General features: G+C 34.2%; 2 protein-coding genes across 2 annotated transcripts in view; one reads left to right on the top strand and one right to left on the bottom strand.

The window, feature by feature from the left end:
* The window catches only part of pip5k1cb (phosphatidylinositol-4-phosphate 5-kinase, type I, gamma b), a 57,488-nt gene extending 54,284 nt beyond the window's left edge, over positions 1 to 3,204 (top strand). Inside the window, exon 17 of the mRNA XM_067362251.1 lies at positions 705 to 3,204. Coding sequence (XP_067218352.1) covers positions 705 to 707 — 3 coding nt within the window. The 3' untranslated portion in view covers positions 708 to 3,204. The remainder of the gene's footprint in view (positions 1 to 704) is intronic.
* Positions 3,205 to 5,105: 1,901 nt separating this feature from the next.
* Positions 5,106 to 16,914, bottom strand: rab11bb (RAB11B, member RAS oncogene family, b). The gene is made up of 5 exons (XM_067362723.1): positions 16,718 to 16,914; positions 14,048 to 14,243; positions 9,297 to 9,490; positions 8,619 to 8,699; positions 5,106 to 6,936 (listed from the first exon to the last, which is right to left on the bottom strand). Exons 1-5 carry the CDS (start codon positions 16,755 to 16,757, stop codon positions 6,791 to 6,793), a joined length of 657 nt encoding a protein of 218 aa, XP_067218824.1. The 5' UTR covers positions 16,758 to 16,914; the 3' UTR covers positions 5,106 to 6,790.
* Positions 16,915 to 22,668: the final 5,754 nt, after the last annotated feature.

Genomic DNA, 22,668 nt, shown 5'->3' with positions numbered 1-22,668 from the left:
AATAATGGCAATATATACATGTCAAAGTCAGATACGCCCCTTTGCCAGCTGTGATGCCTACTTTAAACTTGACCCAGGTTTGTAAAAGATTTTTGGGTCAGAACAGCCAATTAAGTTTAGAATACAATGAACCAATCAGAACCCAGTTTAGGTCAGATAGCTGCTAATGATGAATATTTTGATGAATCGAAAATGTACGTTTTTTCTATGTATAAACTGTTTATATATTAAAATGTGTTTTCGTAGTTTGTGTTGTCCCTTATCAGTGCAAAAATATCACAAATTAAAAAGGATTCATGCCAATATTGTCCAAAACCCTACTTTTCTAGGGCGATTTCTAGGGCAGTGTATATATAATATAAAAAATACATATATAAAAGTCTGTAAGTAGTACATATAATATAATATAATAATATACATATAATATAAAAGTCTGTAAGTAGTAACAGAATTTAAGGAATTCATTTGGATGGTAATGCCTATAACATCTTTAACCAGTCATTAAATAATTCTACATAGATGCTTACATTTACATCCAATCAGGAATAGTTTGCATGACGAGGGTCTGAGGTATGAAGATGCAGTTTTTGATATGATCGTCTCACTAGAAACTCGCTGTTTGAAAGCATGCACTTGTATGTGCATATAGAGCTTTGTGAAGCATTTTCATTAACCTCTGTCTGTGTGTCTTTCTCTGTCTACAGTAATCTGGACGCTCAGTAGACACTGAGACGAGAGCTCTTGCTGTGACGTGAGGTGATCTCTACTGCCGGACTGCTGAACAGCTCTTCAGGATGGATTCTGCTCTTCTGAGTAACATCAAGTCAGGAAAAAGAAAAATGTGTTCCTTTTCTACCTGGGTGCCGCTTCCCAATGGATTCCCCTCAAGAACAACGTTATCTCTCAGTAAATCCAGTACGTGTGTTTGTGAACCCGACCATCTCGACGTTAGACGGTTAGTGACGTGCATCGACTCCCTGAAAAACATCTTGTCATTTTGCATTGCAAGTTGTGGATGTCCCATAATGCACTGAGATTACAGTACCTGTCTTCAGTCATTCCATGAACACAATGTGTCCGTTCCTCAACGTGTCGGCTATCCTGAAATCCATGCATCCAGTGTGGAGCTTCGTCATTATGCAATATGAACTTTCCCCGTGATCGCATGTGATTACATGATATATTTTTATTTTGTGTACATCGGAGATGTTCAGAATGGAATATAGTTAAAATGTGCGAAACAAATGTAAATGTTTGAGACTGAACCCATTACTGCAGATGTTTGAAATCATGTAATCTGAGACTCGAACCTGCTGTGAAGCCACTGGACTCTCAACATATCAAACGTCATCAGCCACACGAAATCAGGCGTGAATCGCGAGTCTTTTTCTATCAATTTCTCAGTCAGACGTGCTCCTTTTTGTATATTTCTTTCTCTGTATTTTTTCATAAGAGTTTTACTATAGATCATTGTTGGTCTGTTTTAGATGGTCATCATTAAAACATGGTGAATTCACTCTATCCTGGTCAACGGCTGCAGAAAATCAATCATTTAATCAATATTTTTGTCAAGTAACATGCCTAAACATCCTTAAATCAAGACACATTTGCTTGAGAATTATATTAAGACTTTTTAGAGAACATGTATACACTACTGGCAAATTGTTTATTTCTTATTTTAAGCTATTATTATTATTAATAAAAAATATTTTATTTAAAAAATCCATATTCTGTTCAAGGAATAGGAGCATCTTTTATCCTCAATTTTATGGATGTCTATTAATTGTTTATTTCTTATTTTAAGCCATTATTATTAATAATAATATTATTATTGCCAGTTAAGTATGAAAATACTTGATTCAAGATCTTATTTTAAGGATGCTTAGGTAATATTAATGCTTTTACGTAATTCTGTTTTCAATCTTTATTCCATTTCAAGGAAAAGTTTCTAACATAGTTTTTCTTTTTAAGATAATGTTTTATTTATTGTCATCTTTTATCTATGTAATATTATGGATGTCTATGAAAACTTTATAGTTTTTTATATTTTTTTAATGTCTTTTTGTTGTTTTTAAGGCTAATTTTGGATGTGCTGGATCTCATAATCATGATTATCTGGTTCAGAACAGACATTTATATATAAATATGTATATAATAAATCTGTTTTCCGGTTCAAGTAACTTCAAATGAAAATGAAAATTGGATTCAACTTTACAGACAGACAAGGTTAAGTGATTTTATTCCGACACACATCAGCACATGTAATGTTTTCAAGTCTTGTGGCAATACTTTCAAAACTGTATTTTAATGTTCATGTTTGTGCAGCGCTCCATAGACCTCCATTATAAGTGCATTAATGTAAATGTGTGTTTTTGTTGCAATGTGTGCTGAAATTACTTTCTCTGGCGGTGCATCATCTTTATTGAACCTAAAACAATTCTTTAACATTCAGTTTGGATTTTGCAGAATAAAATTGCCTTATTTGGAAAGCGAAACATCAATTTGATCAAATCCGTCATCAAAATCAGTCTATATTTATCATGATGTAGTATAATGTACAATATGTTTTAAACCGTAATCACGTATTGTATGTCTGAAGTAATAAGAGTTTTATTTTTCAGGCTGCATGTGTGGATTTTGTGGCCCTGAAGGTCTGTGAGAGTTTGTCGCTCTTCAGACGTCTGCTGTAAAGCTCTAGTGTTTGAGTATATGATGTACAATCTTCCCTCAATAACGTGTGTGAGTGTGAGGCTGTCTGTGTATGACTGTAGATATTTTTGGTTATTTGTTTCAGGAAAGTCTTGCTGTACTTTAGGCGTCATTTCCATGAGACTCAGTGCATGTGTCGACACCGAGAGACATTGCTGAATATCTGTAACCGCCCGCGTCCATCTCTAACAGAATCATTGATGGCCTGTGTGTTTGTACAGATCATTAGCTGGTGATGTAAAGACAAAAGCTACAAATAAAGTCTATATGGAAAATAGATGTTTCTTGATGTTGCATTGAAATGAGATTCACATTATGTTTTGCTCTTGATTATTTTGTGCGAGTGCATCTGTTTCTCGTCACAAAAAAACATGTTTAGTGTCTTGAATGGCATGCAAAGACACATTTATGGGTGAATAATTTTCATCCTCTCCCAAATCTTTGTTTTAAAATGGCAAATTTAAATTGACAACTGATAGAATAAGTGCTTCATGTATGTTTATGTTTTTTTTATTGTTATTTGTTTAATATTTCAAAACCTGCCATAGAAAGTTGTGTTTGTATTATGTGTAATATCTGCTTCTCATATGTCATAGACTACTAAAGATTTTAAAAAGTTTTAAACATGTGAACATCATTTTTGTCATGTTATTTTTCATTCTTGTGTTTTCCGTGCAGTGATGAGCTGAAGAAACCTGTTTGGTGTTTTTCATGTTTTTTTTCAAAGAAGTATCTTCTGCTCACCAAGGCTGCATTTATTTGATCAAAAATACAGTAAATATGGTAAAAACTGTGAAATATTATTACAATTTTCTATGTGAATATATCTTAAAATGTAATTTATATCCAGTGATCAAAGCTGAATTTTCAGCATCATTACTCCAGTCTTCAGTGTCACATGATCCTTCAGAAATCATTCTAATATGATGATTTGCTGCTCAAGAAATATTTATGATTATTATTTACAATTTTTTTTTTTGACATGGAACAAAAACGAACTGTGATTGGTTGAGTTATTTAGCACAGCGCCACCTGGTGGTCATGAGATATGAAAATTGCTATTTTTGCTTATAACTAGTATAAATAATTGATTTTCTTTTTCAAACTCCTCAAATTTGAGTCCAATCACCTTCAACCCACGCCAGCAAAAAAGTTATGCATTTCGTGTTGATAGAGGAAATTTTTTCATATACAGCATAAATGATTTAGATGGCATAATGCCAAACATCTGAGCTCATATCTCTAGAAAGATTTGACCCCAAACTTTATGTAAGTGTCACCAAAACACACTCTCCACACCAGAGAAATTTGGTGTTGGCACCACCTATTGGACAAAAGTACTAAGCAATTATGTCACATTAAGTGATTGTATTTATGGGCTTTCAACCCATTTTGCTTAAAACCGTCTCCAAATGTCTTTACTCATTTTTGCAGTTGGTCTGATGTTCGCTCTGCCTCTGTGGTGCTGCTTGCAGCTATATTTATTGCAGGTTATACCGTCGCTGGTGTGAACAGGCTTTTAGTCCTGCTCTCCCACTATCTGATGTCATGTACTGTGCTGTTTTGTCCTATAGTCCGCTGATGGCAGTGGATATGACACAGACGCCCTGCTGACTGACCCGAGAGCAGCGTCTCTTATCAGCGCTCACAGGCTTCCTGCAGTGAGACTGAAAAAACACACATTCATTTACATTCATATCATTCACAAACCACCCAGCCAACAGGGAACACTCTCAGAACTTTGGCTAATGTAATGTTCAGGCAAGGTTCTCTCAAAGTTCTGAACAAACGTTCTTTCAGTAACATTAATAGAATGTTCGTTGTCTTTAAAAATGTTCTAAAAACTTTATTTATACATCATTCATGGAACGTTTTTTCCAGAAACGTTATTATTACTTGTTTCAGAACGTTCAGAGAACAATCAAAAGTACAATTTAAAAAAGAATTGTTGGTTTAACTTTTAAAAAGTTGCCTGCCTTAAAATTTTGAGTTCATTGAAATTAAAAATTTGATTTAATATAATGAAGGTGATTGGTTTAATCAACAGAAACTCAAAATATTGTTATCCTAACCGCATTCATTATCTAAGTTGATTTGACAAAAGAAAAAATGTTATAAAAAAAATCATGAAAATAAATTGTTCATATAAAATTCCCATGTTTGCAAAATGAAATGAAAATTTGCACAACTAAGAAAAAAAAAGTTTTTACATTTTTTTTTTTAATGGACGTTTTGAACGTTCAGAAAACATTCAGAAATAAAATGTTCATAACTTATTGGGAATGTTAGCAAAACATTCTTAGAATTGAGAACAACTTTCTGTCCTAGTTTTTACTAAAACAACAACAATTTTTTTTATTTTTTTTTTTATTTCTTATAACAGAAGTGCAGATGTGTTTTTTAAAAACAACCAAAATTCATTCATATTGCTGTCAGATTACAGATTTTCATTCCTTTATTTTCCAGATTAGTGTTTAATGTATGTTTATAATTTTTACTTTTTTATTTTAAGCATTTGTTATTATTATTGCCAGTGAAGTATAAAAAATACTTGATTTTACCTATAATGCATTGCTCTGTTCAAGGAGAAAGGGTGTCATACTATATAATTTCATGTGTACATGATGCATAATTGACGCAACATGCCAGTATTCACAATTTAAGCATTTTATTTTTAATTTGAAAATGTTGATAATTACAAATAGAGGTGTGTGTGTGTGTGTGTGTGTTCACAGCGAACCTCCAGACCAGCATTCATGAGACTTCAAAGAGACACTGAGGTGACAATAATGAACCTACACATATTAAAAAACAATGCATACAAACAAAACAAATTCCCAAAAGAACTATGCATAAAAAAATGAAATGAACAGTGCTGTAAGAGATGAGCTCTGCCTACATTTCTGCTCTTGAGTTTGCTCATCTGTTAGTTTCCACATGAGTGTGTTTGTGTGTTGGTTTATGTCTCAGAATCCAGTCATAAAGAAACATGTTGTGGGAAGGTGAGACTTCCGCTCTGTTGTAAATGTCATCCACCTCCAATAGTGTTCCACAGACAGGGATATAAAGCTCATATATCGGACTCAACTAGCAGCTTTATCACATTTAAATGCTTAGATCTACCCAGCTGACAGGGAACGTTCTGCCAAGGTTCTCTTAACGTTATGAACGCTCTTCCAGTAATGTTAATAATGTTAATGATTCAGTTTTCTGGACTTCAATAATGTTCTGAAAATGTTAACATAAAAACATTATTTATACATCATTCATGGAGCATTATTTCTCAAATGTTCTATTTAGACATACATTTTTTAAATGTTACTTGTTTCAGAATGTTCAGGGAACATTCAAAAGTAACATTCCCAATGTTTAAAGAAATCTAAAATGGAATGTTCAGTTAATGTTCACAAAACCAAAGCATTTTTAAAAAACTGGATGTTTGGAACATTTGGAATGTTTTCATAACATAATGGGAACATTAGAAAAACGTTCCAAGAACATATTTTTGTTAGCTGGACAGCAGCTTTACTAGTAACTTTACTGATCAATGAAGAATATTAATGTCAATCTCAAGAAAACATGTAAATTTAATTACATTTTTTAGGATAAAATTCTCATTAGGTCAAAGCAAAAACATTTTACCTTCGAGTATCTTTTGAGTATTTCGTATTGTATTCAATAGTATATATGTATATTCAAAAAACACTGTGAAAATTAAAAAATAATAATAAAAAAAATCTAATAACCAAATTATTCAGCTGCTTTATGAAAAATATTATTAATTTTAATTTTGGAGTGAAATATGGCATGCACATGATCTTGAGATTTTTTGTCCATGTCTAATATTTTCTCGCACTGATAATCTGATAAACCCGACTTTCAGTCTTGAAGCCAATAAACCACAGCGCAGTCAGATACTGGAAAACTTTACTCATGTCAGTCGTATGTGTGTATGTGAGTGGACAAGCTATCAAAAAGAAAAATATACATATATATATTACACAAATAAAGTTGAGAACATTAGCGGCACGACGTGTGGAGGGAGTCGGAGATGAGTGACAGGTGGGGCTGGTTGTCATGGTTACAGGTTTTGGCAGCACTGCAGTTTGTTGCCTTTCTGGCCGTCTGTAGTCGGTGGGACGCTGATGTCCACCACGTTGTTTCCCGGCGACTCGTCGTGGGCCGATCGGTCAGCGATTTGCTTCTGTGATACAATGCGATAAATTTCTACAGATGCAGGAGAAACGGAGAGAGAAAGAGTGAGAATGGAGAGTTACGCATCTAAAATCTGATTGGATGAGCCTCATTCATAGTCACTGTAAAATAGCTTGATATAAGATATTAATCTGTTGATAATCATAAATCCATTACTGAAATAACTCTCAATCAGTGTTATGTGAGTATAATTTGTATACTATTATAGTTTTTATTCATATTTTTATTTTTATGTTTCATTTTTTTTATCTAGTTCCATTTTGTATCTTGTTTTTTTTTTTAAATACTAATACTAATATTATTACAGTTTTATTTATATTTTTAATTAGCTTTTTTTTGTTTTCAGTTTTTATATTCATTTTAAAATATGGGTTTTAGTATTATTTACATACTATTATAATTTTTTTTTAAATTTTTTATAATTTTTTAATTAGCTTTCATATTTGTTGTCATTTTTCATTTTTGTTTTTTTTGTATTTTTTTTCCCATTTTTATCAGGTTTTTAAAAATATTACTATATGGGTTTTAGTATTCCTTATATACTATTATAGTTTTTATTCATAGTTTTAATCAGCTTTTATTTTTATGTTTTCAGTTTTCATTTAATTTTTTTTTAAATATTTTTTTCATTTTATTAGGGTTTTTTATAAATATTTCTAAACAGTTTTTTAGTATTATTTTTAGACTTATAGTTTTTATTTATATTTTTAATAGCTTGTATTTTTTGCTTTCAGGTTTAATTTTAATTTTTAATGTTTTTTTTTACTTTTCCATTTTTATTAGGTTTTTTAAAATATTAATATATATATGTGTGTATATATATATTTATATATTAATATAAAATATTAATATATATATATATATATATATATATATATATATATATATATATATATATATATATATATATATATATATATTTATTATAAAATATTAATATATATGTTTTCAGTTTTAGTTTCTGAAATAAAACTTTAATTTTTGTACAATTATAATTTTAGTGCTTCAACTTAGCTCAGCATTGCTAAAGTTTTGCTTGTAATATTTATTTTTTATTTTATTTCAACATTATTTAAAGTAACTAAATATGTTTTAATTTTTTTAGTTAGTTTTAGTTAATGATAATAACCCTGCTCTCAATATATTACAGTACATATTACATTTTTGAGTCTGTGAATGTGAAATGCAGTGGGTTTTTTGTCAGTGTTTGTCATTTGTCATATATATAAAAATATTATTATTATTTTTTAACTGTGTTATGCTTTGGGTTTGAGAAAAGTGCATTAAAAGTAAAATGTATTATTATTACTTTAATTATTTTAAAATATATTTTTTTATTTTTTTTTATTTTAATTTAATTATTTTTTTAAATAATTATGAATCATATCAAAATACTGTAATTGAATCACACTGAATCATGGCCAAAGTCTTGATGATGCACTGCATCATTTAGTAAAGAATCGTTATGAAATCGCATCATTGTAAGTGTGAATATATACTCTCCTATCAAAAATATCTCTCTAAATTCCCTATAATTCCTGGCAGGCAATCACAGCTTAGCAGATGGCAGATGCTGTACTTTTAAAGTTGCATAACATGCCACTGTAGCTGTCCTGGGAATCATGTTAGTTGGTTTATTGCTACTGTGAGGAAGCGTTTCATTAGATTGTAGCTCATATGTGTGTGTGCTGTACCTGTTAGAATGTTCTTGAACGCCTCCTCCACGTTAGTTGAATCCAGAGCGGAGGTCTCGATGAATGACAGGTTATTCTTCTCTGGAAGCAAGAAGAAGGTGTTTAATATCACCTGCTTTTAAAAATCCCCTGAGAACAAAACAGACTTCCTTCATGAAACACAAGCTGAATGAATTTATGTGCAAGTGGGGTCGGTACGATTTTTCAAAAAGGTTTTTGAAAGGAGTCTCTTCTGCTCACCAAGGCTGCATACATTTGATCAAAAATACAGTAAAAAATTGTGAAATATTTTTGCAATTAAAAATAACTGTTTTCCATGTAAATATATTGTGAACTATAATTTATTCCAGTGATCGAAGCTGAATTTTCAGCATCATTACTCCAGTCTTCAGTGTCACATGATCCTTCAGAAATCATTCTAATCTAATCAATTGACATAATTCAGTAAATTACTGTAAATTAAATTTAATTTACCACAATTTAATTTAATTATATAATTAGTAGTACATAATCATTGTCAAAGCAACAATCTAAAATGCTCTGTATTTTCTCGGCAGCATTGCATTATGCCAGCCAGGATCAAATAAACAAAAGGAGCAGCAGTAGTGCAGCTCTGGTAACGTCACACCCCTCCTCAGCTCTTCAGAGGGTTCGGCGTGTCTCTGGAGCTCGTTGTACCTGCGAAAGCGCGCGCCTCGTCGGTGGGCACCGCTCTCAGGTGGCGCAGGTCGCTCTTATTCCCCACCAGCATGATGACGATGTTGTTGTCGGCATGATCTCGGAGCTCTTTCAGCCAGCGCTCCACGTTCTCATAGGTCAGGTGCTTGGCGATGTCGTACACCAGCAGCGCGCCCACCGCTCCACGGTAATACCTGCACAGAAAACCAGAAGCACAGTTTAGCGTTGGAAGTGGAGTTGTTAAAAGGGTTAGTTCACCCGAAAATGAAAATTCTATGTCGTTCCACACCTGTAAGACCTTTGTTCATCTTCAGAACACAAATGAAGGATATTTTTGATGAAATCCAAGAGGTTTTTTTTATCCCCCGTATTTACTCTAATTAGAAGAATGACATGGCAGAGATGAAATTGTTGAATAAAGTTGTTATTTTTGTTTTTGCACAAAAAAAGTATTTTTGTTGAACCACTGTAACTACGCTGCTTTCAATGGAGGATAAATAATCTCTCAGATTTTATAAAAATGTCTGTGTTCTGAAGATGAATGAAGGTCTTATGGGTGTGGAACAACATGAGGGTGAGTAATTAATGACAGAATTTTAATTTTTGGGTGAACTAACAATTTGAGGCAAGCATCACTATTACTATTACTCATATTTTTAGTTCATGTTATGGACAAACACTGCTCTCAAAATGTTAGCACATAAACTTTATCTAAATTTATACTGCAGGGCTGCACAGAGTTAAATCAACTCTGCTCAGAGTACATTTGCTCCCTTTCAAAATAGTGTTAAAGTAACACTTAAGCAGAGTTAAAGTTAATTAAGCGATGATTGAGCATTAGTGATGAACACCTGCTGTTAACAAGCAGAATCACTGAAGAGAAACACAAGAACTACAACTGACTTCAGCCACAGCCTTAGATGAAATCAACTGAAGATAAAAGGATTAACATTAAATCTTTCAAGAGTTTTAGATGTTGATGTTTTATTGGTCAAGGTAAAAATAAGATGTCACGATCATATAGATCAGTGTTTGCTTTAGTTGGGCTCTTGACCCTTGATTTCCTATGTTAGATTTTTCTTTTTTGCTGCAACAATGTATATGTTGTTGTAAACCAGTGAGGTCAGCTCTTCGAAGAGAGCAGATATTATCTGCTTTTGTATGATGAGTCATTGTGAGCTAGACTGATTGCATCCAAAGTAACTAATGTGCTTTGTCATTTGTTTCTTTAGGTTTTGCATTACCATCCCTGCAGCATGAGAATAAAGTGCAGCAGCAAACAGTTATTGTGAATGATTTTAAAACCATGTAGTGCATAAAAGATTTTGAGCCTGATCGGTAACAGTTGTTCATCACTGAAGCATTACAGTTGCATTTGTATTTTGTTGCAGTTCTCTAAGATGTGAATCTCAGTGAATAAACCAAAAGAGAGAGAGACCACTTGGTGATGTTCATGCAAATGGCTTACAAGCAGAAAACACAAGCTGATCTGCTCCTTCAAGCTTTTCTGCAATGCACAAGTGTTTGCTGTGAAACACTAAATTATTTCAACAAATATAAAAGGGAAGCAAGGGCCTAACTAAAGCAAACACTGACCACCATGATGGTGGCATTATTATTATTATTATTATTATTTTGGCCAATAAAATATCAACATTTATCCTCTGTTAATTCTCTATAACAGCTTCTGTAGACAAATGACAGAAATAAAGTCTGGTTAGTAATAAGTGAAGCTGGTAATGCTGTTTATGAAGCTGTTTAATCAGATCTTGAGAGATTTAGGGTACATTTACATGACAACAATATGCTTAAAATGGAGAATTTTTTTTCTTTGCGTTTTCCCAAACAGACGACACCATTGTCAAAACGATCCCCATTCATACAAATCCGTGAAAATGACTAAAAATGCTGTATTCTGCTGGCAGGCCATTAGATGGCGATGAAACACTATAGACTCAACGTTTAATGCGCATGTGCATGACGTCATTGTTTTCACCGATTTGCGTTTTTGTCCTTTACATGGAGACCGTTTTCAAAAGCTTGCATTTTCAGACCACCAAAACGCCATTGTCATGAAAATGAATGGCCAGAACCCATACAAAGTTTTCAGTTTTTAGTTGAAAACGGTGTCGTATAAACAGCCCCTTAATGTCTTATTTTATCTTCAGTTGATTTCATCTAAGTCTGTGGCTGAAGTCAGTTGTAGTTTTTGTGTTTCTCGTTCCTTCAGTGATTCTGCTTGTTAACAGCAGGTGTTCATCACTAATGCTCAGTCATCCCATAATTAATCGCCTAATTGTCTCATTAACTTTAACTCTGCTTCAGTGTTACTTTAACTCCCTCAGGTTAAAGTATTTTGGATTTTTTTCACATCGCAGCAAAACAGACTTAAAATACTCCGTCATTTCTTGTCATAGAGACATAAGTAATATATCAATTGGAACTATAGAATGTCTTCTTTTATTTGTGTACACTCATAGTAAAAACACAATGTTGTGCTTTTTGTAAAATAAAGAAAACTAGCATGATGCGTGATCTCTCCTCTCCCTCTGAACGAAGTCCAATCTGATAGTTCTCAGAAAATGAACTGTAACTTATGAATACTAATGACAAAAAAAATGACACTTATGTCTAAAGAAACGTTGAAATGTCAGGTTTTAAATTGTGCAAGTCAAATCGAAAACAAACCTTCTGTGTTTATGTAATCTGTATGAAAAGAGAGCCATGTCAGAAGTCCGAGATTCAGCTCATTACCCACTAATGCGGCCACGCCCACGGAGCTAGCGCTATTCAGACGCAAATTCAGAGGCAATACATGCATACATCGTCTCAATCGTGTATTTATTGTCTTGAAAAGTGTTTATTTGGATGTTAAAGCCATGGTTAGTTCCTAGTTCCTTTTCTTCTTTATATGAATTTGTGGCCTAAAGGTGAACAGAGAGCGCCCTCCGGCTGCAAGTATGAATTGAAAAAAGAGTATCCAGCACTCATAGTGATGACAATAAATATTACTTCTCAGTATAGAAAATTGACATAAATATATAAGAATCCATCAATATTTCTCCAAATGTGCATGCTTTTAAGCTAAAAGCCTATATGAAATGCCATAGAGGTAACATAATTGTTCAGACACTTTGCATCACAGAAATACATTATATTTTAAAGATATATAATAGAATACCATTATTTTAAATTGTTATAATATTTCACAGTATTGCTGTTTATGATGAGCTGAGACATTATTACAGAGGGTTTTTTTCACAGCCTACCTTACTGAAAGGCCTCATTAATATGCAAGTCATTTCCGGTCATTATTATGTGATTCTTTTGTCTTCTCAGGTGAGAATGGCCCATTATTCATGATGATTCACGCCTCCACGCATACTGTGTTTCTTGACAAAAAGTGTCTTACAAAAACTAAATCAATATATTGTTTTATATGAAGGAGTAGGCAGCATAATTTTTACATAATTCTTAAACAAAAACTCTAGTCTACAACCTCCAATACCCAAAAGTCTTGTGAACACAGATTTAATATACTTTTTTGGCCTTATTTCAGTGACTTAAGTTTTTTGTTTTTTCAATAACCACGCATAAACATTATTCCTTCAAAAATACAAACATGTACATACATGTTCCTCACATATTATTGTAGCCTAGTTTGTGCTGAATACAGTGTGATGACACTTTTGTCATTTATATGTTTATGAACAACTGAAAAAAAAGCACAAATGTCAGGGCATGTCAAAACTTCTCCAAGCCCCAAATCAGCCTCAGACTCCAAAGGGTTAAGATTATACAGAGAGGGACCAAATGTATTCTGAGCAGAGCTGATTTAACTCTGTGGATTTCGCTGTGTGTCGAATGGTTGAATCTGATTGGTTGACGTACGTTCTAATTATTTCCATGTTTTTTTCCCACAAAAGTATGTTTAATTATGTACGGAAAGCACATCCTCTCTTTCCCCTGCTCTCTCTCCCACTCAAACACACATAGCACCACAGAAATGTGTTGTCAGCATTGCTCTGATGATTGTATCAGTAAAATAGTTTAGCAACTTAAATGCTACATGACATTTCTCACTAGTGAGGTAATAACGGCGCTGTTCTTGAAGCAGATAAACTTAGAGTTTTGCTATTAGTAAAGACGATGCTGCCGTGAGAGACGCACAGACTCGGGTAATTCACAAACACCTAATCTCTCTCTCTCTCTAATAACTGTTCTGAGAACATTCAGAAATAACGTTTTCATAACTTAATGGGATCATAAGCAAAACGTTCTTAGAATATATTTTTGTTAGCTTCAATTAAGATCAGTGAATAATTTTTTTTGTTCTTTAATTAACATTAATGACAGGCACCACGTTTATTAGGCTACTGTCACTTTAAGATCCAAAATACTGTTACACATCCGTTTTCTTTCTCATCTGTTTATGTTCCCTTAAGACTAATCCGACTGTGTTTACACAGATATATTGACGTAATTTTGTGCATATTGGTCCGTTCAAGCACAAGGAAATGTGAAAGAGAAGTCCATTTCGGCTTGTAAAACAAAATCAAAATTGCCTTTTCAAATCCCCGGTTCTTGGAAAATTGGAACCCAAAATCTCAATACCCAACCCTAGTCTCTATGTGGGTGCAGGTACGGTATACGGAGGGGCTTTTCTCTGCAAAAGGGTGCCCGGCAGAAAATGTTTGGGAACCACTGGTCTATATCAAGGTATTTGCCATCTGATAGATGACTGTACTCACGCAGAAGTGATGGCCCTGTACCGTTCCTGTCCTGCTGTATCCCAGATCTGTGCTTTTATCGTCTTGCCATCCACCTGAATGCTTCTGGTGGCGAACTCCACACCTATCGTGCTCTTGCTTTCCAGGTTGAACTCGTTCCGTGTGAAGCGTGACAGCAGGTTACTCTTCCCGACACCCGAATCTCCGATGAGAACAACTGCAAAACAGACAGTCTGAGATCCCTCCATAACTACACAACTTAAAGGAATAGTTCACCCAATAATGGAAATTATCCTATAATTTACTCACCCTCAAGCCATAGGTGAACACAATCTGAGTTATATTAAATAATATCCTGGCTATTCCCAGCTTTGTAATGGCATTGAGTTTTTGAAGCTCCAAAAAGTGCATCCATCCATCATAAAATAATCCATACGACTCCAGTGGGTTAGTAGATCCCTTCTGTAGTGAAGCAATGGGCTTTTGTAAGAAGAATATCCATATAAAAAACTTTATAAACTATAATCACAGGCTTCTGGCAGTGGTCGTACACGCATTCATGAGAGATTCTGGCGGAAGGGTGACCTCTGACCCCACGTATGACGTAGACATGATGAGAAATTGACACCTTTCACAAAAATCACGTAACTCTCTTGTGAATGCATGTTGTTGCCAGAAGCCAGTGATTATAGTTTATAAAATTTTAAATATAGATATTTTTACAAACCGATCACTTCTCTTCAGAAGGCCTTTATTAACCCAATCTAGTCGTATGGATTACTTTTATGATATATGGATGAACTTTTTGGAGCTTCAAAACCTTGGCCACTATTCAATGCCATTACAAATCTGGGAAGAGTCAGGATATTTTTTAAAGGGGACCTTTAATGCAAGATGTAATATCAGTCTCTGGTGTCTCCAGAATGTGTCTGTGAAGCTTCAGCTCAAAATCCCCCACAGATCATTTATTATAGCTTGTTATATTTGCCCCTATTTGGGTGTGAGCAAAAATACGCCGTTTTTGTGTGTGTCCCTTTAAATGCAAATGAGCTGCTGCTTTCCAGAAGAGGGTGGAGCTTTAACAGCTCAACAACAACAAAGCTGGAGAATCTCACGCAGCCAAAATGAGGAAAGTGTTCAGCCTTACATTGTTCAAACTGATGGAGAGACTCAGGAAGAAGTTACAACTTTTAGACGTTTCTGAATGGTTAGTGGATAAATTGATGTAGCTGCTGTGGAGTTGATTCAACTCATCCACTAGCATGTGCCGTCATGTTCATCTTTTGTGTTGAATTGACCCTCGTTTGTGAAGCAGTCTGGTGTAAAATGACGGCATGTCAACAACACTCGACTACAACAACTCTTCTTCTTCTCTAAAGCAGCCCAACATGGCCCTGCCCCCTTTGTTGTGTGTTCTCAGGGGCGGGGTTTATGTAAATTTTAGGGTTTGTGATGTCACCAACCCAGGAAGAAGCTCATTGTAGTCCCTACCAGCCGTTTGTAGTAGTGATTTCTGTAAAAGAAAATACCTCCCTTTGCATTGAACTTTGAGCATCGTAACTTTGCATGTGTTGTTTATGATCAAACAGCAACATTACACACTAACTAAAGTTAAAAAAATCAAATCATAATCAACCACCCCTTTATTATAACTCCGATTGTGTTCGTCTGAAAGAAGAACGTCATATACACCTATAGGATGGCTTGATAGTGAATAATTTATGGGGTAAACGATCCTTTTAACAAAATCTTAACATACACTACCTTTCAGTTTGGGGTTAGTATATTTTTGTTTAAAGAAATTAATACTTTTATTCATCAGAGATGCATTAAATTGATCAAAAGTGAAAGTAGAGACATTTATAATGTAACAAAAGATTCTATTTCAAATAAATGCTGAAAAATAAAATGTATCACAGTTTGCACAAAAATCTTAGTTTAAGGCCCATTCCTCACGCCTGTCTGATGTTTCTCCACAGAGAGCAGTGTTCGTGTGCAGGTGAGCTGTGAAAGCGTTTGCATTGATTTCCTTCAGCTCAGGGTCAGTGAGATGTGAGAGTATCCTTATGTTGTCAAAGCGAACTTTGCTCCTCACATTATGCTGATCTTGTGAAAAAAAATCGAATGTAACAGTTTTGCCGCGTCAGACTTTGATCGGGCGGTGACGTGATAGAATTAAAGTAACAGAGTCACCGGCGGTTACAATGTAACAGATCAGCTGGAGGAGAGGATATCGGGATGTGGCCTGATTATTATCATGCAGAACACGATCCTAGAAAGTATTACAAAGCAGTGCAAAACAAAACAGCCAAAATTGAGCATCTTTTGTCTTAAATCACTTCAAAACATTTAATTCTGCACCTAGATTCTCATTTAAGAGCCTTAATGCCTCATCTTCAATGCATCATGTTCAATTTCCCATCATTTAGGCCCAGATATCCTGATCACAGCCGGTGTGAAAGCATCCAGGCCATCACAAACAGATGTTTTACTGATCGATGAATGTGTATTGATGCCTCTGCGGGCGTTTCTATGTCAAAGACAGTTAAATATGGCATGATTTCAGACAAGATATAGACTGCCATCGCAAAAGAGGTTTACTGACACAGTAGGCTTGTCAGATCTATAGGTCTGAAACAATGGGTGGATTATGAATGATTGCTCCTCTGTATGAGGGAATGCAGAATTTACCTTTGAACAAGAAATCGTATTCATCATCTCTGTTGGCCATTTTAGAGAAGCCCGCTCCGTGCTGTAGTCCGCCCAGAAGGAGGTAAATCAGATGATGTTGTGTTAATAACTCAATACAAGAAGAAATAGTCAAATGAATGCTAAAGAGACACAATGCGCCAGTGCTGCTGCTGCTGCTGTCACACCGCAGGAAGAGCGATCTGCTCGGTCTGCAATAGGGGAGGAGTCCCGCTGATCATGACAACAGCGCACAGCAGAGGGCGCTATAAACACTGCTGTCATGTCACTGCCTTTACACCTATGCTGCTTTCTTTCACGCCATGTTGTAATTGCCGTATTTTCGAGATGACAACACGTGACGTTCTAGTTCAACACTATCAACTGAATCTGCAGGAGTCAGGTGGTACAAGTCGGAGCTCTCAGAAAATTCCCAACTTACAAGTTGTAATTACGAGCACTATGATGTGAACGCGTTTTACAAGTCAAAATTTCGCAATAATGGTAATTACGACATTGCTTGAACACACCTAAAGCTAAAAACATTTAAAAATAAAAAATTAAATACTTAAAATAAAATAATATTTAATTAAAATCAGCTAGTTTTATTTACTTTAACTTGATGTACTAAAATACATAAAACTGAAACTGAAATAAAACTTAAAAACTAGATATATTAAGAAAAAACAAATAAATTAATTAAACTTTTTTTTTTTTACTTTTTTAACTAACTAAAAAAATACTTAAAATAAAAACAGATATTATAATAAATATTTAACAAATAAACAAATATAAAAAAAATAATTCAAAGTATTAATAAAAAGTATAATCACAAGATATCAAGTTCAATAGGGGTTTCAACATTTTTTCTAATTAGTCACATCAAAACTATTGTATGTGGCATTTATTTTTGCAACTTGATGCTTTTATCTACATAATTTATTGTTTTACCCTTATTTCTGCAGACTTACAGTCTTAAAATATGAAAATCCATCATGAAAATGTAATTTCATGTTTCATGTTTCACGATAACTAAAATAAAGAGTGAAATAAACATACACATAACACTTTTATTAACAGTTAAAAAAAAAAAAAAAAAAAGATTATGACTGTCCCTCATTTCCACCAACAATTTAGTAGTTTTGTTTTGTTTTCTTTTTTTGTTTTTCTATAGGAGACATCAGTGACGAGCTTGGATGAAATATGGGACGTGATTTGTGAAGAAAACAAAGAAAATCGAGGTAAATAAATATTATTTGAGCAGTTTATTTTGAGAACGTTTTTATTGTGTGTCAATTCCAGTCAAAGATTATGCAAAAAGTGTGAAAAATATTTTATTGTGTATATTTAGTATAAAAAGCTATGAAAATTAGTCTTAATATAGAAATGAGTCAGCTATTTTTATTTCAAAAATGTCATTAAACATAATGCATAATGTGAGATGTGGTGGAAATTGCATGATTAGTACAACCTTTATTATCATATATGCATACAAACATAATGCCAAAAATTAATTAATTAATTATTCAGGAATCTCAAGCATTGGCAGAATCCGAGGCCAGGAGGAAATATGTATGCCGACCTTCCATGACCCCACTGTTTGAACACGCAGCGTCAGGTGGTTCCTGGGAAGAAGGAATAGGATAGAGCATCAATAAATATTTAATTAGATATGCAAGTATATGTGAAAAATTAGATGAGAGCAAAAACAAGGAAGGAATTTAATATAATAAATCATGACTGCATAACAGCAAAAGTAGGTGGCGATATGCACACAGGATGCAACGCGCCAAAAAACTAACGAAGAAGAAGACCCCACTGTTTCCTGTGGCAGACAGGAAGTGAGGTGTAACTGCTGAATAAGCTTCCCAGCAGCAGAGGACAAATATATCATATATTAACATGGTTTGAGATTTGGGCTTTTGGAATTTGGTTTTTGACATTTTCCTAGAGCTAGAAAGCTGCAATGCATGAACTAATCCAAAGAAACTGGCAGCTGGAAAGTCTGTATTTTTAAGCAGCTTATAGCAAAATGCTTCTTCTTCACACATATAAGGTGCTTTTATGGAAAGTGCTGTAAGGTATACATGTTATGCATTCCCTGAGAATCAAATTACTTTACCATTGCAAGCGTCATGCATCATTTGAGCTACAGCACTGTAAAAAATTATTAAACTAAAAATTTGACTTAATACAATGAAATACAGTGATTTTAAGATTAAGATTTTAATGCATCCCAACAAATAATTTTTTACAGTGATATTAATTTAATAAACATGGTGCTAGCACTGTAATATTATTTTTGTATTTTTTCAAAAATGTACCAAAATTGTATTTTTTATATATGTGAAATGTAATGGAAAGTAGACCATGAAACTGAACAGCATGAAATGAACCTAAACCTAAAGAGTTTGTTTCTTCTTTTATTGCATGTCATTGGTTTAGCGTGTTTATTTTGGTCTTCTTAAGAGCGTTGAGTGTGAAGTCATCTGAGGAAGATTCTGAGATGATTGTGAGAGATTGTTCACGAAGTGAGTCACATCACTTCCCATGGTAACATGCAAATGAAGGCTGCATTTAGATGCCATCACATGACTCTATGCAAAACAGCGACCAAAGAGTTTCTCTCTTAAAGAACGAAAGAGAAAATTAATTGAAATTTGTGTAATTTACTATAAACTGTCATAGTTCCATCATATTTTATGATTAAAAGTTATGCATTTTGTGTATTCCAAAGTGCAAATGATTGCTTGACAGCAATGCAATTAAATTAAGAGCAAGTTAGGACTTTTGTGTAACTCTTTTTTTATCCTTTATTATCAACAAATGTTTGAACATATCCCATTACACAACAGAAAGAAATTTCACATGCTTCATAATCATAATGGAAATTAAACAAAAAGGGAAAGAAAGAAAAGACCATACATTGTTGAATAAGCACCAGTAAACATTCTTTTTTTATATGAAAATGTTAAACAAAGAGCATATTGCATATTTTGTTGCTTTACTGTTTGTAGATTTTGACATTACATGCACATTTTAACCTCCTTCTTTTGCATTTGCGATTATAGAATTTACATAAAAATAAAAAAAAACATTTATAATGAAACCAGCATCCTTTGAGTAATCATCCTTAATATAATAACCCAAGATCACATGCTTATAGGATAAGAAAAATGGTGAATATTATAGGAAAGAGAAATGACCATTAAAATATTCTCAACAATAAAACTGGATAAAACTGGATATTGTTATATGTTCTCTGTGTTTGTCCATGGACTTCTGTTAAACGTCCTGTTTGCTGTTTTGTCTGCCATCTTTGTAGTCCTTTTGTAGTTTTCATGTTGTTTCCCCAGGTGTGTTAGTCCCTGTGTGTATATATAGCCCTTGGGCTTCTCTTGTTGCTTTGTCAGTTGTTGTTTGCATGTGTTTCTGTTCCTGGTTATTTGTTTATTTGGTTACTTCATTAAATACTCCTTAGATCAGTGAGATCCTCGCCTTCTCTTCAGCTCCCTGCTTCATTACAGGTATCTTGGCATGTTTTGCTCTTTCTCTACAGCTGATGCTCACATCTGTGTTCCTCCTGACAGACACTAGAGGGTGTAGTGTGCATGTACTCAAGTCTGCTCATTTCTCACTCCTCTTTGTTTTACATGTATAAGATTTTCTCCGGAATGTCACAATCGTGAAGATTGTTTTTTGCAGTTTAGTTTCAATAAATGTTTTGGACTGTCACATAAAAATCCTGTTTTCTATTAAATTACCCCATCTAGACTTGAAAGTTAAGTCTCTTTAAAGGGGTCCTTTATTATGATTTCACTTTTTTAACTTTAGTTAGTGTGTAATGTTGCTGTTATAAACAATATAAACAACATCTGCAAAGTTATACAACGTATAAGGTTCAATGCAAAGGAGATATTTTCTTTTAAAGAAATCTTTGTTTAAGGACTACAACGAGCTTCTTCCCAGGTTAGTGACATCATTAACCCTAAGATTTACATAAACCCCGCCCCCAGGAGCACGCAACAAAGGGGGCGGGGCCATGTTGGGCTGCTTTAGAGAAGAGGAAGAGTTGTTGTAGTAGAGTGTTGTTGTCATGCCGTCATTTTACGCCGGACTGCTTCACAAACGAGGGTCAATTCAACACAAAAGATGAACATGACGGCACATGCTAGTGGATGAGTTGAATCAACTCCACAGCAACTACATCAATTTATCCACTAACCATTCAGAAACGTCTAAAAGTTGTAACTTCTTCCTGAGTCTCTCCATCAGTGTCGACTCCGGTTTGAACAATGTAAGGCTGAACACTTTCCTCATTTTGGCTGCGTGAGATTCTCCAGCTTTGTTGTTGTTGAGCTGTTAAAGCTCCGCCCTCTTCTGGAAAGCAGCAGCTCATTTGCATTTAAAGGGACACACACAAAAACGGCGTATTTTTGCTCACACCCAAATTTAACAAGCTATAATAAATGATCTGTGGGGGATTTTGAGCTGAAACTTCACAGACACATTCTGGAGACACCAGAGACTTATCTTGTGAAAAGGGGCATTATAGGTCATTTTTAAAATATTATTATATGTTCAGACCAGACTTTTGGCCCTTTTGGTCCATTTAAAAAAAAAAAAACACATGCATTTTGCGGAAGAACATTGTTTTGGTTGTGCTTTGGCTCAGTACATTTCCTGTATTAAACTTTTTTCACTTATTTTTTTATAGTCCCCCTGTGGTGAAAATCAAACTTGTAATGTTGTTTATATGTCTATGTGGTGTTTTTAATATGATTTAAGACAAACCATGTGCAAATTCATAAGTCAACACCATTACTGAGTATTTTCTCCTTAAAACTGCAGGGATCTAAAGACGGTTTCAAAAACACGTCAGTGTGAGATTGTCAATGAGTGGATCTCTGAGCTGGTGCGAGTGAGTGGAGGCGGGGCTAATTTCCATATTCATAGAACCACATATACTAAATGAGGCAAGGGCATGAAGATTTTTTTTTTTTTTTTGTAATGAGTTTTAAGGGATACAATTATTGCTTACAGGAGTGTCTTCTTTAAAAAGAGACCAAACTTTGGTCTGTATTCCAAAGCATTCATAAATTACTACCAATTAAGTTTGGATAATGCATTTTCACATCTATGCTCAAAAAGGGTGGTGACGGTTGTTTCTAGTTTCCAATCTGTTTTTATTTAAGCAGTGATTTCTTTACAAAAATGTTTATTATGACATGAAACTGTCCTGCATAACAGGAATGATCCAGTTACAAACAAAGATGCTCAGAGCAGATCTTAACTTTGACAAAGGTAATGAATCCTGCGGCAATGTGAAAATGACATTATTCCAAATATACTTGAGGTAAGACGTCTCATATCCCTCGTGCATGAATCTAGAACATGATGTGATTCTGACATCTTTTTTTTTCAGTGTAAAATGGGGCAGATTTGTCATTTTAATTACCCACATAATTGACCTATTAAGGGCTTGTATCAGATAGATGTTCTGTTCTACCTGCTCTCTTATCTCTGCACGACAAATCTTCCTCTTTCGGGATATTGTCAGGGGATTGATGTCCTCAGAGTCGCTTTTATGAAGCTGTGAAGAGTGTCTGTCATGTAATGTTCTCTCATTCATTTGCACCTGCAGCTCCTGAGGGGTTTCTTCAGTGCTTTGTGTTTAGTACAGCTGGTCCGGACACCTGTACAACACGAGACGCTGAACCGCTGCTTCCGTCCAGGATTCTGGATACGTCAATCCTGATGTATGTCAAGCAGTAGCAGGAGACAAATGAAAAACAGAAAAAAATACAATGCATTATGATTTTATGCTTAAAAGAAGTTATAAAAGTGTTTAAGAATAGGAGTGTTCGCATTGAAAGATATTTCAGTCCTTCATGAACGTCCGGTGTGTTTGTGCATGTGTGTGTTTAGATGGGAAACATGAGTGTGAAAAAGCT

The sequence above is a fragment of the Chanodichthys erythropterus genome, chromosome 16 (genome assembly GCF_024489055.1).
Source record: "Chanodichthys erythropterus isolate Z2021 chromosome 16, ASM2448905v1, whole genome shotgun sequence".
NCBI lineage: Eukaryota > Metazoa > Chordata > Actinopteri > Cypriniformes > Xenocyprididae > Chanodichthys > Chanodichthys erythropterus.
The sequence above is the reverse complement of the archived record's forward strand: the minus strand, read 5'-3'. Positions and strand labels throughout refer to the sequence as shown.